Source organism: Alexandromys fortis, unplaced genomic scaffold, assembly GCF_014885135.2.
Source record: "Alexandromys fortis isolate MF-2015 unplaced genomic scaffold, M_Fortis_MF-2015_v1.1 scaffold_39, whole genome shotgun sequence".
Lineage (NCBI taxonomy): Eukaryota > Metazoa > Chordata > Mammalia > Rodentia > Cricetidae > Alexandromys > Alexandromys fortis.
The window spans coordinates 12,030,790-12,047,878 of record NW_026067918.1 but is presented as its reverse complement, the minus strand read 5'-3'; the positions used below and the strand labels follow the sequence as shown (position 1 = coordinate 12,047,878).

At 52.7% G+C, this 17,089-nt stretch overlaps 1 protein-coding gene across 2 annotated transcripts in view; it reads right to left on the bottom strand.

The window, feature by feature from the left end:
* Window positions 1–878: 878 nt before the first annotated feature.
* Slc26a11 (solute carrier family 26 member 11) overlaps window positions 879–17,089 on the bottom strand; it is a 20,035-nt gene continuing 3,824 nt past the window's right edge. For both annotated transcript variants that reach the window (XM_050140204.1, XM_050140205.1), the window contains exons 4-17: window positions 16,784–16,869; window positions 14,784–14,863; window positions 13,708–13,850; window positions 12,894–13,069; window positions 12,484–12,556; window positions 10,220–10,270; window positions 7,525–7,585; window positions 6,052–6,107; window positions 5,727–5,867; window positions 4,396–4,523; window positions 4,111–4,210; window positions 3,562–3,695; window positions 2,323–2,395; window positions 879–2,142 (exon numbers count right to left, since the gene is read on the bottom strand). In XM_050140204.1, coding sequence (XP_049996161.1) covers window positions 2,060–2,142; window positions 2,323–2,395; window positions 3,562–3,695; window positions 4,111–4,210; window positions 4,396–4,523; window positions 5,727–5,867; window positions 6,052–6,107; window positions 7,525–7,585; window positions 10,220–10,270; window positions 12,484–12,556; window positions 12,894–13,069; window positions 13,708–13,850; window positions 14,784–14,863; window positions 16,784–16,869 — 1,385 coding nt within the window. In that variant the 3' untranslated portion in view covers window positions 879–2,059. The remainder of the gene's footprint in view (window positions 2,143–2,322; window positions 2,396–3,561; window positions 3,696–4,110; window positions 4,211–4,395; window positions 4,524–5,726; window positions 5,868–6,051; window positions 6,108–7,524; window positions 7,586–10,219; window positions 10,271–12,483; window positions 12,557–12,893; window positions 13,070–13,707; window positions 13,851–14,783; window positions 14,864–16,783; window positions 16,870–17,089) is intronic.

The following is a 17,089-nucleotide window of genomic DNA, read 5'->3' as shown; positions in this document are numbered from 1 at the left end:
CCGTGGGTCTGTGGGGGTGGGGGGACAACAACCCGGTGGGATCTCCAAGATGTTAGGAATATTTCCTACTGAGCCACTCTGCCAACACAAAATAATCCAAATCAAATGAAATCAGACCAAATTAAAAGATATCCAGGTTTTATAGACACCTGGGTTCCTGGGTGGCCCTGAAGGGAAACGAGAAGCCACCAACGCTACCACGAAGAGGAAGAGGGAAAACCACGTGTTTAGTTTCTGGGGAGCAGTTTAAATAGCGTATGGGAGTGGTCTTGACCTTTCCTGGGGAGGGGTCAAGGTTCGAGGGGCACAGGGGGTGGCATCCAAAAATGGAGGCCGAGATTGGGATTACACCCTCCACATGCTTTTATAAGTAACTCCCATAAAACGCATTGGTTCACCAAACTGGGAGGTGGGATCCGTGTTTGGATCTGCTCACGGCTCCGAATCCAGATGGAACAGATGTCTCCCCAGGCACAGGGTCACACAACAACTAGCAAGAGGGACATGGCTCTCCACACACCATCCCACACAGCAGCAACAGGAACAAGGGTCCACACCACAGCACACACCAGCAAATCCCCAACACCCACATACAGCACCGGGTGTGGGTGCTGCTGGGTCTCTAATCTCAGTGCTGGGCGGCAAGCAGACACTGGAGGATCACTGGCAACCAGTCTCCATCAGCGCCAAGAAGGGCCTCCATCTCATGGGAGCAAGGCTGAGTGTGATTCAGCAGGATACCCAATGTCCTCCTCTTGCTTCTGCACACACACACACATATGCACAACACACACATCCACTCACATACATGCACATCCACACGCAAATACACACATGCACACACATCCGCATGAGGACCCAGACGTATAAGCACGGAATAAAAATCTTGTATTTTAATGCTATCAATTATCACAATAAATAAATCACAGTAAACGACTGCAGGAAGACAGTTTACAAAGCATCCTGATGTAGTGATTCGGCTCACGTAAGATGGTCACCATGTGTGCACACCGACAGTTACACACCTGTCCTGGGCAGGGGACCGCAGGTATCAGGTGAAGAGGACAAAGGATGGGATAGAAGATGATGGATGAGTTCTCTTTTTTTGTGGCTTTTCGAGACAGGGTTTCTCTGTGTAGCCCTGGCTGTCCTGGAACTCACTCTGAAGATCAGGCTGGCCTTGAACTCACTGAGATCTGCCTGCCTCTGCTCTGACATCTGGGATTAAAGGTGTGCGAATTCCTTCCTTCCTTCCTTCCTTCCTTCCTTCCTTCCTTCCTTCCTCCCTCCCTCCCTTCCTTAGTCAGGGTTCAAACTCAGAGATCCTCTCTGACTCCCAAGTGCTGGAATTAAAGGTGTGTGCCACCACCACCTGGCTGCAGAAATTTTTTTTAAAGCACCGTAGTGATGACTTCCATTTTTAAACACCATTTACAGCCTTCACATCGCTGTGCTGGGAGCTGTGGTCCCCTCTTCAGCTCAGCTTGGACTCCACCGTGGTCAGACACATCTCTGTCTGAGATGTCTCATCTCCTGACTCTTCTCTGATGGGCCTGATTCCAAAGAGGAATTCCAATCTGGAAGGCGCCAGCCCGTTCCTGCCAGCCCAGGCCAGAAGTCATGATCCTCCTGTCTCACCTGGCCCCTCTCTTCAGCCCCACCCCCCAATTTTCACAGCTGGGGAACAGCAGGAAAGTCACACCTGAGGATCCCACACAGCTCCCAGCTGTCTGTCTTTTTTTTTTTTTTCTTTCTTTTGTTTTTTTTTTTTCGAGACAGGGTTTCTCTGTGTAGCTTTCGAGCTTGTCCTGGAACTTCTGGAATTTATTTGCTCTGGTAGACCAGGTTGGCCTTGAACTCAGAGAGATCCGCCAGCCTCTGCCTCCCAAGTGCTGGGATTAAAGGCGTGCACCACCATCGCTGTCTGGCACCCTGTTTTTGTTTTTCAGAGCCACTTGTGCAGTGGGTCTGTCAGGCGATATCCGCATCAAATCACAGTGGCCGCACCTTCCAGAGACCCTTCCTATACCAGCTGCCCTTCAGGGGTCCAACTCAGACTTCAGCAGGGAGATCTTGTGCTCTGGACAGAGTCCTCGTGGATGTTGTAGGGCTGAGGCCCTGCTTCCTGCTGCAGGTATTTCTCTGCAAAACACACAGGATTTTATCACGTACTGAAAATGCTCCAGAGGCTGGGAGTCAAGGAATGGCAGTCACCCAGGGCGTGGTGCCTAGGAAGAAAGTGTGGGCTGGTCTGGGGCCAGCGCCTTTCCTAGTTCAGGGGTTCCCGACCCTCCCTGTTCCCTAACCACAATTTGCACTCACCGGCCTCCTCCAGAGTACTGAAGTGCTGGAACCCCGCCAGGTCTGCAGCCAACAGGGTGCGGAGCACAGGTACCTAGGTGACAGACACGCTTTAACGCGGGGCAGGGTCTGCCCGCTCTGCGACATGGCAGAGGTAGCCTAGCAGATGCCCTGAGTGTTCTCATGAGATTCTGCTCGTCTCACAGGGACAGAGGAGGGAGGAAGGTGGGCCAGAGGACCTTCCACAGGAGCAGTCTCCACAAAAGGCTGATGATCTAAGATATTAAAATGAAAAGCCGGCACAGCAAGGAAAATGTCTGCTGGCATCATTCAGCCTTGAAGCTACACGGGGCATAGCGGTGGATAAAACCCCCTCTCCCATATAAAACCTAAGCCCCCTGGGCACAGTCCTTCCCCTCCCCTGCTCTGAAGAGGGCATCCTGCTTCTGCAGAGGTTGGTCTCCTCTCTTCTACTTCCACATTGACTCATTCATTAATCTGGATTAGGATGATGAGGGCTCTGCACACACACATACACACACACACACACACACACGCACGCACGCACATACACACATACACGCACTCACGTGCACACACGCATGCATGCATATACATACGCACACACATACATGTAACCGCACACACATGCATGCATATACATACATACGCACACACATACATGTACACGCACACACATACACACATGCACGCGCACACACACATACACACACTCATGCATGCATATACATATGCACGCACATACATGTACATGCACACACATACACACATGCACGCACCCACACATACACACGCACACACTCACGCGTGCGCATACACACAACACAATGGGCATGGGCATGGGCATGGCCAGGAGCCCTTGCCTGATGTTCCCAGCACTAAGCTCACAGACTGCAGATGTGGCGTGGCACTGACCGCAGGAGAATGAAGTCAGATGGTCGGTAGCCTGCCAGGTTAGAACCGCCACCAGTAGAATCCTGGACATGGGTCCTTATAATGATGCCATGGCTTGGAGGCGTCACTTAGGACTTAAAATGTTTCAGTTTTTGTTTTGTTTTGGGACAGGGTCTTACTCTGAAGTGAAGCCCAGCCGTGAATTCATGTCAATACTCCTGGCTCAGCCCTCTGCATGCCGGGACTACAGGTTCATGCACCGGCATCTTCTCTCAGGTGTTGCATTAGCCCAGGACCCCCGGGAGGGCTGTGGACTCTCCACATGAGGTGGCCAGGCTCTCCTACCTGCAGGCCAGCGAAGGCCAGGGTGACACCCTGCTTCCGGAAGTCCTCCAGGAGCTCCCTGAGTCCCACGACCACGGTGTAGTCTATGCTGCTGACGTGCGTGCACTCCAGGACTGCGCATCGTGGAATGGATGCTGGGGAGACGGGTCAAGAGTCTGCCACAGTGCAGGCCGAACGTGGCTCTGCAGCCATGGCAGGGGTGAAGCGAGGCCATCAAGAGACCGTTCCCCAGGACTGTGGCTCAGCAAAAGGGCCAGGGTGGAGGAAATGGCTATCTTTTTAGGTTTCCTTGAATGTCAGTTCCTCAGGCAGAGGCACAGGCGCAAACGCGGCCCTTACTGAGACAGGCTGTAGGGGGAGACACGGGACTGCTGCCCAGTGGGGACTGTCTGATCTGCAGCAGCCATTATGCGCAGCAAAGACAGCTGGGATGCGAAAGCAAGAATGTCTCCCCAACCACTGAGGCTGCACCCGAGGGTGCTGAGGCTGTGGGGTAGGTGGATGCAGGAGTGTGTGCTGACTTCTGCTCATCTTGGCTGGCCCACATACCTTCCAGGGCCCGGTTCATTATTGCCTCTCGCAGGGCATCAATTGCAGGGAACTGCAGGCCGCTGGCTGGCTGCAGGACCAGGATGTGTCCTTCTGATACCTGGATGGAGCAGGGCGAGAGTGAACGCCAGAGGCAGACGAGTCAGGATGCTCTTCTAGGCTTTGCTCATGGACAGGCAGGAAGCCCTGACCCAAGCCTGACACATGGGGCACTGCAGGTGGGGGTGCTCGTGTGGGGGGGGGGGGGTGGAATTCCCACCACATTTTCCCTCCCCCTGGGCCTACCTGGGTCTTGGGCCTCGCCACAGAGTGCAGGAGGATGATCAGAGACACCAGGGTCCCAGCCAGGATGCCGTACTGAACCTCCCAGAAGCACAGCAGGAAGGTCACGCAGAGTGGCAGCAGATCCAGTCCTAGAAGAAGTATTGGTTCAGGGACACCCCCTTCCCCAAGCACGCTCTCTGAGCCCCATCTCCTGGGGTTAACAGTGGTATTGAGAGCCCTAAAGTACCCCAGAGGAAGATCTGGTAACAGGAATAGAAGCTGTGGGCTGCAGCTGGCCCACAGACCAAGGGCAGAGGGAGAGTATTGGGTCCCTGTCCATAGGGTAGGACCCGCCTGGCCTGGTCCCATCCCTCCAACTTCTATGAACAGGTAGACATGGGTGGGGGGCTCACCAGAGAACCCAGGGTAAAGGGACAGAGAGAAGGGGTGTGTATGTGTGTTGTCTGTATCTCTGTGTGTCTGTCTCTCTGTGTGTGTATAAGTGTATGTATGTGTCTCTCTGTATGTGCATATGTGTGTATGTGTCTATATGTTTAGGTGTCTATGTATGTGTTTCTGCATGTCTTCGTGTATATGTGTGTGCATCTGTGTGTCTTGTGACTCCCAGAGACCCGGAAGACTCCTTGGCTGAAGTAGTGTCCTGGGTACAAAGTATATGGACTCAGTCTGGGATTTCACTTCTGATGCAGCAGCGCAGACATTGCCCGCCCTCCACAGAGCCTGTTCCACACACACTTACAGCAACGCACTCCAAGGCCGTCCTACAGACGACATGTTATACCCACACACATACAGTAACACACTCTGAGGCTGTCCTAAAGACGACATGTGGACACACAGGAAGACCAGACACAGAACAACTGGTCATTTACATCTGTTAACTGTGGCCAACGAAGAAAAGGGACTTAGCTCTGGTCCGCTAAAGGAACTACTGGGTCAGGGACACTCGGGTTAGGAGTCGGTGAGACGGAAAGGCTGTAAAGAGGGGCCGGGCGGTCACCCATCCATAGGAAGAGAAAGGGATGTGGGAGGAGGGTGAGGGGATGGAATGGGAGGAACCCCAGTCTCCAGTGGGCTCAGCTTTGTGTGGACCAAATCACGGCTCCTCCCGAGCCGCTACCCTGAGTGACAGGACTGTCTCCTGGGCTAGGGTGGCGGTACTTGAGTGACGGACCTGTCTCCTAGCTCTTTGTGTGCTCTTTCCTAAGTTTACCACAATGCCCCAGCTCTAGTCCAAAGTAGGGCTGCAGGCTGGGAGGGGGATAACAGATGCCCTTGGCATTTAGACGCCATGTTGGAGGAGGCTTCCCGCCTCGAATGCGCATTCTTACTCTTAACACGCCAGAGCGTCCTGAGAATCTTGGCATCAAAGAGTGGGACCACAGCCATGATGATGACGGCAGCCAGCGCAGACTTGGGGATGTAGTAGAAGAGCGAGGTCAAGAAGTCCAGAGACAGCAGCACCAGCACACCTGTGGGGAGGGGTCATCTGGGGGACGGGTTCCCACCGGGCACCCACAAAAATATGCAGCCTAAGGGCCTGGTGTCCAATGGGACACAGCTGTGGGCCCACGCAGACTTGGTAGGAATGACCTAGGCAGTTAGAGAACCATGGCTCCTTCCCTTCTCCACCGTTCCCACTGGTGGGGGGCTCACCAGTCACCAGACCTCCTGCCGGGGTACACACTCCAGTCTGGGCATTCACAGCTGTCCTGGAAGACAACGGGAAGAAACCTGTCAATCCCCAGTGGCTGAGAGGGGAGCTGACCTTTCAGGGAGACCTGTGCTGGAAGTGAGGGCAGGTGCAGCTGATAAACAGGGGACTGAGTTAATGTGGCCGCAGGGCACTGAGCTCAATCTTCCTGGTGGTTTTTTTTTTTTCTTGACCCTTTTGACAGTTTATCTTGCCACCATCTCCCTATTCCTCTCTCCCACGCCCCTTCCACTTTCTCTGGACTCCTTTCTCTTCCTAACATATCTCTCCCCTTATTCATGCCGTGTGTTTTGATGGCCCCCTGAGTTTAATTAGGGTTCCTTGCATGAGCATCAGTGTGGGCGGGGTTATTAACCGGAGCATGGGCAACTCACTGCTGGCCACACCGCTGAAGAGAATGATTCCCTGTCCCCGGGCAGCCATGAGCTGCCAACAGCTCTTCAGCAGGGGTGGGTGGGCTGTCCTGCTTTCTCTAATATCTACTATTTACTATTAAGTCTGAAAACACTGATCAAGAACTCCAATTCCTTTAAGGTTGTCCCTCTTCTGCCCCCACATCCTAAGTTTCTCCTGAGGAAAGCACAGTTTCTCTTTAGGCACGGGGCTCCCCCATCCCATCTTCCAGAATCCAGGAAAGATTGCCTCCAAACCTGACTCAACAGGGCAGAGACTGAGACCTTTTTTTTTTTTTTTGGTTTTTCGAGACAGGGTTTCTCAGTAGTTTTGGAGCCTGTCCTGGAACTAGCTCTTGTAGACCAGGCTGGCCTTGAACTCCCAGAGATCCGCCTGCCTCAGCCTCCTGAGTGCTGGGATTAAAGACGCGCACCACCACTGCCAGGCGTGATTGAGACCTTTATGTCTCTATTTTTTCCTTTCCTTCCTTCCTTCCTTCCTTCCTTCCTTCCTTCCTTCCTTCCTTCCTTCCTTCCTTCCTTCCTTCCCTCCCTCCCTCCCTCCCTCCCTCCCTCCCTTTCTTTCCTCCCCACCCCCTGTAGATCTGTCTGGCTGTACTGGAATTCACTAAGTGAACCAGACTGGCCTTGACCTCACTTATAGAGATCCACCTACTTCTGCCTCCCAAGTGCTGGGACTAAAGGTGTGCGCCACTATGCCAGGCTCTCTTCCCGCTTTCTTTCAGAATTTAACTCAGACAGCAGCATGCCTGGAGGACTTGGATGGGTCAGGGACTTCTACCACTAAATGCAGGGCTGGGGTGCCAGGAGCTGTCCTGAAGGGCAGGTGTAACCCCCCTTGCTGTGGACATGGCCACAGCTTCCCAGAGGTCTTTAGAATGCCTGGAGTAATGAGGAGAGAACAGTCCAAGACGGTTGAGGGTGTGGCAGGGGGGGGGGACAAGAGGTCTTTGGACCCTGCCAACCTTAAATGAACAGGGAAGAAAGAACGTGGCCACTCACCGCCCAAAGCTGCCAGTGACGGGGTAAGAGGAGACGAGGGAGCCCAGCACGTTGGTGAGGCCTGGGGAGAGAGCAGACGTTTACCAAGAGGGGCAGGAACATCAGACAGGAGGAATAGCAGCAGGTGGAGGTTAGGGGTCAAATGCAGACCCACACGGGGGAAAGAGGGAAAGACGAGGGAAGCACTTGGGACACCGCACCCACACTGTTCCAGGGAAGGAATCCGATCTTTATCACACTCACCTCGCCGCAGTCTAGTTTATTACTCCCATCTCTAATTCTGGGTTTTTGTTTTTCCAGACAGGGTTTCTCTGTAGCTTGGAGCCTTTCCTAGAACTCACTTTGTAGACCAGGCTGGCCTCGAACTCACAAAGATTCGCCTGCCTCTGCCTCCCAAGTGCTGGGATTAAAGGTGTGCGTCACCACCGCCCAGCCTTGTGCACTGATTTTCTCTTTCTTTTTTTTTTTCTTTGCCTGCATGTATGGCTCTGCTAAGTTTCCTGAGCCCCTGGAAGTGGAGTTAGTGACAGCTGGGAGCCACCATGTGGTTGCTGGGAATTGAACCCGGATGCTCTGGAAGAGCACCTGTTACTCTTACCCACTGAGCCACCTCTCCAGACCCTGGTCTCATGTAGACCAGGCTGTGCATATGTAGTTGAGAATGACCCTGAGCCTGTGAGCCCTTGTCTCTGCTTCCTGAGGGCCGAGGCCACAGTGTGGGCCACCATGACCTATCTGTTCTAGGTTCAAAGCAGATCTGGCTCAGGCCTCGCCACGTGAGGCCTGGTGACACCTTAGAGACGGTATCAGTAAGACATCCACCCGAGCACCTGAGACACAGCTGCTGTGAATGACAAGTCGAGGGACCGAAGGCCAAGGCTGGCAAGGTGCCTTCCCCAGGTCACACTCCAGACCACAGGAATCCAGGACCATACTTTGCTGGACCCAGGATCTAAGATCTTGGCCCACACTTACCACACTCTGGATACCCAACATCCATCCCATCCAGGAATCTTTACAATGACCTATCCCGGAAACTGCAGGTTCAAGGCCTGCTCAAGATGCAACGTTATACAGTAACTGCTCAGCCACCTTTTCATGAGCGGCTTATCAGAACCGAGGGATCCGGTAAAGGCTAAACCAAAAGGCACCCTGGGGACTCCACTGCCATTAGGACAGTCCTCTGCTCTTACTGACTTGTTTACTTATTTACTATGTGTTGGTAGTGGGGGTTGAGGTGCTACTTTTACCCCTTGCAATGCCGGGATCAAGCTCAGCGCCTCATTTATTTATTTATTTTTTGTTTTTTCGAGACAGGGTTTCTCTGTGGCTGTGGAGCCTGTCCTGGAACTAGCTCTGTAGACCAGACTGGTCTCGAACTCACAGAGATCCACCTGCCTCTGCCTCCCGAGTGCTGGGATTAAAGGTGTGTGCCACCATCGCCTGGCAAGTTCAGTACTTCATACATGGTAAGACAGTGCGCGCTCTCTCTCTCTCTCTCTCTCTCTTACACACACACACACACACACACACACACACACACACACACAGTGCTTCATACATGGTAGGACAGTGCTCTCTCCTCTCTCTCTCTCTCTCTTTCTCTCTCTCTCTCTCTCTCTCTCTCTCTCTCTCCCCCTCCTCCCCCCCACAGACTCTGGACACACAGTGTTTGAAGAGGTAGGAATACACCTGAGAAACCACAGCCAGGTGACTTGCTGGGACGTGCATGGGTGCCTGTGGATTCCTTCTGCTTAAGGCAGGTGATCCCACCTCAATGGATGGGCATCCACAAGGGTGAAAGGACCAGGCAGGAAAGCCCAGGTCCCACAACACATTAAAACATTAAAAACAGTTCCATTATCAAATTCAATATTCTCAGTGTGGGGCTGAAGCAATGGCCCAGTTGTTAAGAACACCTGTTGCTCTCCCAGAGGACCCGGCTTTTATTTCTAGCCCCTGCACGGTGGCTCACAAATGTTTGTAACTCCAGTTCCAGGGAAACCAAAGCCTTCTTCTGACCTATACTGTACACACATGCACACACGTGCACACACACACATTCCCAACACACAAAAATAAAATCTTTAAACAAAAAGAATTTTAGGCCGGGCGATGGTGGCGCATGCCTTTAATCCCAGCACTCGGGAGGCAGAGGCAGGCGGATCTCTGTGAGTTCGAGACCAGCCTGGTCTTCAGAGCTAGTTCCAGGACAGGCTCCAAAGCCACAGAGAAACCCTCTCTCGAAAAACCAAAAAAAAAAAAAGAATTTTAGCATTGTTTCAAAACACATCAGTACAATCAGTACACACATTAGATTGTAGGGACAAAAGAAAGTGCAACTAAGCCTGACACAGACTCCAGAGACCCACCTGAGAGTCCTCACTGACCCATATTACCTGGAGGAAGGGCACACTCCTGAGCCCCATTACCAATGTTCAGGAGACTCGCCTGTGAGTCCATCTGGTTGCACCCTCCAGCTCCCTCCCTGGCACAGGGCAAGGCTCTAGATTTTGGGCAGGCTCAGCAGGCTCTTGGCCAGCAGAGGAACGGACCATAGGGGAGGGGCTGCATGAAACAGACTGGACGCCTGAGGTTAGGTCCAAGCCGAGATGTCAAAGGCCTCTTCCCCCACAAACATCACGCCTGGTGTAATCAGACAGACACACAGTCACTGGGACCAGGCGGGTCTTACCGATGGCCAGCAGCTCCTGGTTGGCATCGATGCGGTAGTTGTTCTGAGCCGCTGAAGAGAAAGGACAACACACACGCTGTCAGTGGTGCACAAGAACAAGTCACATGTGGTCCCAAGTTGCATGGTAAGTTCACACATAAAGCACACACAAACTGAACATGCTTGATCTAAACTAAGGGATGCTTAAAATCCAAAAGCAGGCGCTGAGCCATGGCTCCGTGGTCACGAGCACTTGCTGCTCTCGCAGAAGACCGGGTTACCAGTACCACATGGTGGCTCACAACTGTCTCTAACTCTAGTTCAAGGGGTGCAGTGCCCTCTCCTGGCCTCTGCAGGCACAGCATACATGTGGTGTGCATACATACATATAGGCATTCATATGTACAAATAAATTAAAATTTGAAGGGGGGGTTGAGACAGGATATTACTGCGTGACCCTAGCGGGCCTGTAACTCCCTATAAATACCAGGCTGGCCTTGACCTCACAAAGTCTGCCTGTGAGTGCTGGGGTAGACCAGTATGCTTAGACTAGGGTCTGGCTGGGGTAAGGGACAAAGTGCTGGAGTGCTGGGGAAGGAATTTGTTCCAGGCACAACCAGGATCAGGCAGGAAACATGATGTATGGAGTTCTGAAAGCATGCATCATGTCTGCTGGTGACTGTGTGTGTTGCTGGTGGTAGAACCCGGACTGCACATGTCAGGCAAATGCTGCAGCACTGAACCCCACCCCAAGCCCTGGGTTTTGTCTTCAGAATCACCCTGTCCCCATAGCGAAGAGGACCTGCCGTGGTGATGGATTAGAACACAGGGCACTGATGATGCAGAGCTGGAAGAACTGCTGACTTGAGTGAGGCCTTTAATCCCAGCACTTGGGAGGCAGAGGCTAGTGGGTCTCTGTGAGTTCAAGGCCAGCCTGGCACCAGCAAGGCACCAGAGCTAGAGAGAAACTGCGTCTCGAAAAAACAAAACAAACAAACAACAACAAAAAACCGTGCTGACTGAAGGGGCAAGTGAAGGATTTAAGAGCCCCACCTTAGAATGGCCAGAGTGGGGGAACAAGGGGTCAAAATTTTAAGCCGGGCGGTGGTGGCGCACGCCTTTAATCCCAGCACTTGGGAGGCAGAGGCAGGCAGAGGCCAGCCGGGTTACAAGAGGTAGTCCCAGGACAGGCTCCAAAGCTACAGAGAAACCCTGTCTGAAAAACCAAAAAAAAAAAAAAAAAAAAAAAAAAAAAAAAAAAAAAAAAATTTAAGAATTTTGTGAGCCAAGTACTAAAGTTGAAGTTTAAAGTCCAGCCTTTCCTACTGATTAAATTAAAACATTTCAGCTGGATGTGGTGGCTCACTTTAATCCCAGCACTCAGGAGTTCTGGTCTAGCAGGGTGTTTCAGGCCAGTCAAGGATACATAGTTTGGCTTGGTCTCAAAAACAAATAAATAAATAAACACATTTTGGGGCTGGAATGATGACCCAGGGTTGAGAAAGCTTATTCCTCTCTCAGGAAACCTGAGTTCAGCTCCTCCCACCCTCATCAGGTGGTTCACCAACACCTGCAACTCCAGTTCCAGGGGATTGGACACTTTCTGGCCTTTGCAGGCATCTGAATTCATATGTGTGTGATAAATTAAATTAATCTTTAAAAATCTTGCAATCCAACAAATTACATTAAAAACAATGATAACACAGCTTGCTGCTTCCTGGCTCCCATGTCACTGTGATCAGTGAGGTGTCCATTGCCCACTGTGAGAGGCTGCGCTGGGGAACAAATCGGTACCTAACACACATTTCATCCCAGCTCATCAAATATCGTGCTCAGCTCCAGCCTGGTAGGAGCATCCGCACCCCAGAAACCAGCAAGCGCTCCTCCATAGCGGAACTCGTGCGTCCACAGGGCAGGCTGCCAGCATGCTAACATCATATCCCGATGGCGTTCCTCACCCACAGAGCCCTCTGACAGCGCACTGAGTGTCCTTCGCCGGGACCCCGGGAGCTAGGAGTGTGGCAGACTTGCACAGACTGCGTTCTGAGAGCGCCTGGACCATGCTGGCTCCCTTTCGGTCTGTGAAGCCTTCTGGATTTTAGGTTACAGATGTCCATTAATCCCTACCCCCCCACTCCACATTATTGAAAACATGAGCACGTATTACTTGTATTAAAATTCTAATTTTAAAAATTAGAATAGGCAAACACACCAGGAAGCAGGAGCCTGGAGTGAGCTCGTGTGTGTATGTGTGTTGGGGGAGTTATAGGCAGTGGGCATCTCACCAAACGATTTGGCCACGGCGATGCTCTCCAGGAGACCCACCAGAGGTACCACAGCCAGTCCAGCCCCCATGTCCTGGGAGGAGAGAGGGAGAGAGAATTGTTGTCCTGTGCTCAGGGAGGGTCTTTCCAAGCAGGGACCTGCTGAGGCGGATGGTCCTTCTTGGTAACTATCGGAGGCAAACACTGCCCAAGCGCAGGAGCGTGAATTTGTACCAGAGAGGAAACACCACCTCATCGTGAAAAGAGAGGTACCAAGAACCCAGCAAAGGCATCCTTTCCCGGTGTCCACAGGAGGAAGGAGTTTGAGGTAGAAAGATGTGTGTCCTATCTGGCTCCTTTCCACTTTCCTGAGACACCCATCTTGAGGACCCAGCCCAGGCAGGGGCCGTCTCAGCCTTATTCATGCTCACCTGCACCATCTCTGAGAAGGAGATGGTCTTATTGTCTGTGGTCACTGAGAAGGGTGGGGCCTGCAGAGGAGGGAGCCCCTCCTCTATCTTTCCAGTCAGAACGAAAGGGTGACGTCCTGTCACCTCGAAGGAGTAAGCAATCAGGGCCGCAAAGGAGACCACCAAGGCATTGCGAGCTGGGACAGAAGTGGGGAGATTGGTGAGACACAGTCTTCGTTGCTTCTGATGATTTATTTATTACTTTGTGTGTATAAGTGGCTTGTTTGTTTGTTTGTTTGAGACAGGGTTTCTCTGTGTAACAGTCCTGACTGTCCTAGAACTTGCTCTCTAGACCAGGCTGGACTCGAACTCACAGAAACCCACCTACCTTTGATTCCCAAGTTGGGATTAAAAGCATAAATCATGACACCTGGCTGCTATTGATTTTTTTATTCAATTCATTGTGAACAGAAGGTACACCTTACTGACTCAAAACTATTTAAATTTAGCCAGGCAGTGGTGGTGCCCGCTTTTAATCCCAGCACTAGGGAGGCAGAGGCAGGCAGATCCCTGTGAGTTCGAGGCCAGGCTGGTCTACAGAGTGAGTTCCAGGACAGCAGGGGTACAGAGAAACCCTGTCTCTAACAAACAAAGCAAACAAACAACAACATTTCATGACAGCCATAATGATCGCTAATGTCCCCGGCGGGACAAAGCCATCTAAGTCTGAAACTATCTGTGGCCGTGTGTCCTCAGTTCGGCTGTGGGTCGAAAGCACCTATGCCCCCAGCACGACCTCTGTGGAGCTGGCTCCTCGGCCAACAGGTCCCCTCACCTGTTGTGACAGTCCACACCAGTCCACGGCTGAACTTCACGCCAAGGGGGGTCTCAGGATGGGGAGGAGGCATGCGTGCCCGCATCAGCTTCAGCACCAGAAGCAGCACCATGCAAGCCAGCCCCAGGAAGGCGTCGCCCACCCTGTGGACAGAGGGTCGGTCAGCACCCGACTCAGCAGCAAGGGCGCACGGGATGCTGTGGCTATCCTCTCCTTCTATTGAGATAGGGTCTCTCTGTACAGCTGAAGCAGTCCTTGGTTTGCAATCCTCCTGCCTTCGCATTCCAAATGCCAGGACCACAGTCGAGAGTACAGCTCTCAGTGGTAGCTGTTACTGCAAGTCTCCCTCTGCCCTTTCCACCTTCTCCTGAACAACCTACATCTCTATTCTATTTCAGAACTTCTCTGGCCTCTGATGTGTACACTCCTCCGAGGGCTCGGATGTGAGAGGCCCATCGTCCTCAGGGCAACTGGATTACTGGACTGGTTTTCAGTCACATGTTCCCAAGAGGTTTGGAGGGCTTGGGATTGCATGGCCAGGGAAATCTGTTACTAACACTGTACTGGGCTGGGACTGGCCAATCTCACTGTCCTGCCTCCACTAGGGCAGATGGGAAGCAAGCACCGTGCTGCTGGCTTCAGGCCCTAGGGAGCAGCAGCTGACTGCCCTCGGCTTGGGTGGCTCCCCAAGAAATTTCTGGTGTAAGGGGCAGGCTGGTTCCCGCCGGGCTGCTCTCCCTGAAGGATAGGCCCCACTGTGGGTGCCCCAGCTCTCCATGGCCCGCTGGCCTGGCTCTGCATTTGCAACAGCTGTCGGTGCTAGGTCTGTGTTCTCTGCCTCCCTAAGAACTCTGGGAGCGAGACGCTGACGAAGGAGGCGCTAGGGACGCTGTCCACGCAGCCCAGGTCTTGCTAAAATGCTGCTGACTGCGGGTCTGACCTGGCCTCGGTGTCTGCAGGTCTGACTTGGGACAGCACTGCTCTCAAGGGCCCCTGTGAGACAGAACAAATGCCACCCGGGTGGGGTTGAGGTGGGGGTGTGGACGAGGTCAAGAAGGACAAAAGTCAACAGGTACCTGGTCTCTCCCATGTGGAGGAAGGTGTGGTAGACCTGGAGGAAGAACTGCCGGGGGATGTTCTTCAGTCCCAGCAGGTTCTGTTCAGACAGAGGAGTCATCAGACAGTCGCCCACCAGAGGCCAGCTGCTCACACTTTCCCCATCAGAAGCCCCTGAAATCCCATGCTGGACCCCAATCCCTGGGCCGTGCTGCCTCATGGCTCCCAGGAGACCAACTGCTGATCACTTAAGGGCCTGAGGCCCTGAGTTGCCTTTTTTTTTTTTTTTTTTTTTTTGGTTGTTTGAGACAGGGTTTCTCTGTGTAGCTTTGGAGCCTGTCCTGGAACTCGCTCTGTAGACCAGGCTGGCCTCGAATTCACAGAAATCCTCTTGCCTCTGCCTCCTGAGTGCTGGGATTAAAGGTACACACCACCACTGCCCAGGGGAGTTATCTTAGTAAAGACAAAATGCCAGCTTGGGACCCAAGTTCTACGGCTGTGTGGTCAGGAGTCCCGGCTGCCTCTAAGCATCTGCAGACACTGGCTCAAAGCTGTCCATCACTCCTAGCACCACCCCCACCAACCAGAAGGAAAACCACACCTGCCACAAAACGACACACAGACAGGCAGGGCTCCGAGGGAGCTGGGTGCTGACAGCCTTCAGGAAAAGGGACCCTACTCTCTGGCTTGGCTGTGACAGCCTGATACTTGCTACAGACACTGAGGTGTGGGAACTCTGGATAAGTAATCAGAGATGTATTCTGGGTAAGTAAGCACAGGTGTATCCTGGGTGACTCACGGCCCAGGCACGTCAGAAAGCTGCAGGTCATTCAAGGCGTGTGCCACCACCGCTAGGCAGCAGGTCATGCTTTAAAAATCTGGTAGGCAGCCAGCAGGGAAAAACAGAGTGCAGAGAAGGATCCCACTGCTGGCATTATGACCACAAAGGGGCCATTGCATTCTCACAAGGGAAGGGAAAAATAAAATTTAGTGCATGTTTATCGCTAAAACTGAATTATGTTGTTTTCCTCACAGAAAAGACCCTGGCACGCCCTGACAAGTGTGCATACCCCTCCTCACCGTGCTTCCCCACAGTTTGCTAAGTTGCTTGCTGGCTTTAAAGTGGACACAGTGACAAGCCTGTCATCTGGGGTCTGGTGTGTGGGGAGTTAGATGCATGAAAGTGTGACCTCGTGCCTAGCAGTCAGAGTGGGGGAAAAAAAAAAAGAAGAAAAAAAGAAAAAATAAATGAAGAAAAAGCAAAGGTCGGCCACCCCCCCACACTTACCCACATCCCCACCCTGGATTTCCAGGCCCGCACCAGAGAGGTGGAGCAGCCCCTGTCCTTGGGAAGCGTGCCTTGTGGAGCTGTGAGTGGTGACACAGGGTCACAAGACTGGGGTGTGGCTCTGGGTAAGCAACGAGGGGCCCAAGTTGCTCAGCACAGGACAGAGGTCAGTTCCTCTCTTCATGCACTTGGCTGCCCACTTGACACTGAACACCAGTCCCATCCCTGGGGGCCGGCAGTGGACAGAGTAAATTCTGCCGTTGGGTGACCGAAGAACAGGAGTTTTAGTAAAAAAAAAAAAAAAAAAAAAAAAAAAGTCTGGCAAACTCAAAAAATGGTAAAGGAAAACGGAGGGACCACCCCAGCAAAGCTGTGCCTTGAGGTCAGGTCCGGGAGGTGGCTGTGGGACCCTGGCAGTTGGCTAGCAACCAGAAGTCTCCCAAACAAGTAAGGACAGGACAGAAGCACTCTGGGGGGCCCATCAGGCACCCGGGCACAGATGCCATAAAGCCAGGGGTACAGCAGCCAGCCCCAAACTACCCACTGTGAAACCTGATCATCATTTATCACCTGCCCAAAGAGGAGACCCCTGAGAGCACCATGTGCTTCTCGTTCCCTGGGGAACAGACAGCTACAGGCCCCGCAGGTGACAGGCAGGACTGGCCTTGGTTGTACCCTCAGGCATGGCAACAGCAGCCGCAGGGGCAGAGTCCAGGTGGACGCTGGGCCTACCTTGATCTGTCCAAAGCCAATGGTGATGGCAGCAGCAGAAGTGAAGCCGTTAATGACAGGGCAGGAGATAAAGTCCAGTAGGAACCCTGTGGCCAAGAGAGAGGACTGGACATTTAATCCACTCAGCTTCAGAGAAGGGGTATGCGTGGGCAGGGAGAAATGGCACAGGGGGTCTGGGGGTTGACTCTACAGCTAAGGGATGATGGGCCTGCATGCTGCTCTAGACCGTTTTTCTAACGATTTTTTATTTTATTTTTTTTGAGACAGGGTTTCTCTGTGGTTTTGGAGCCTGTCCTGGAACTAGCT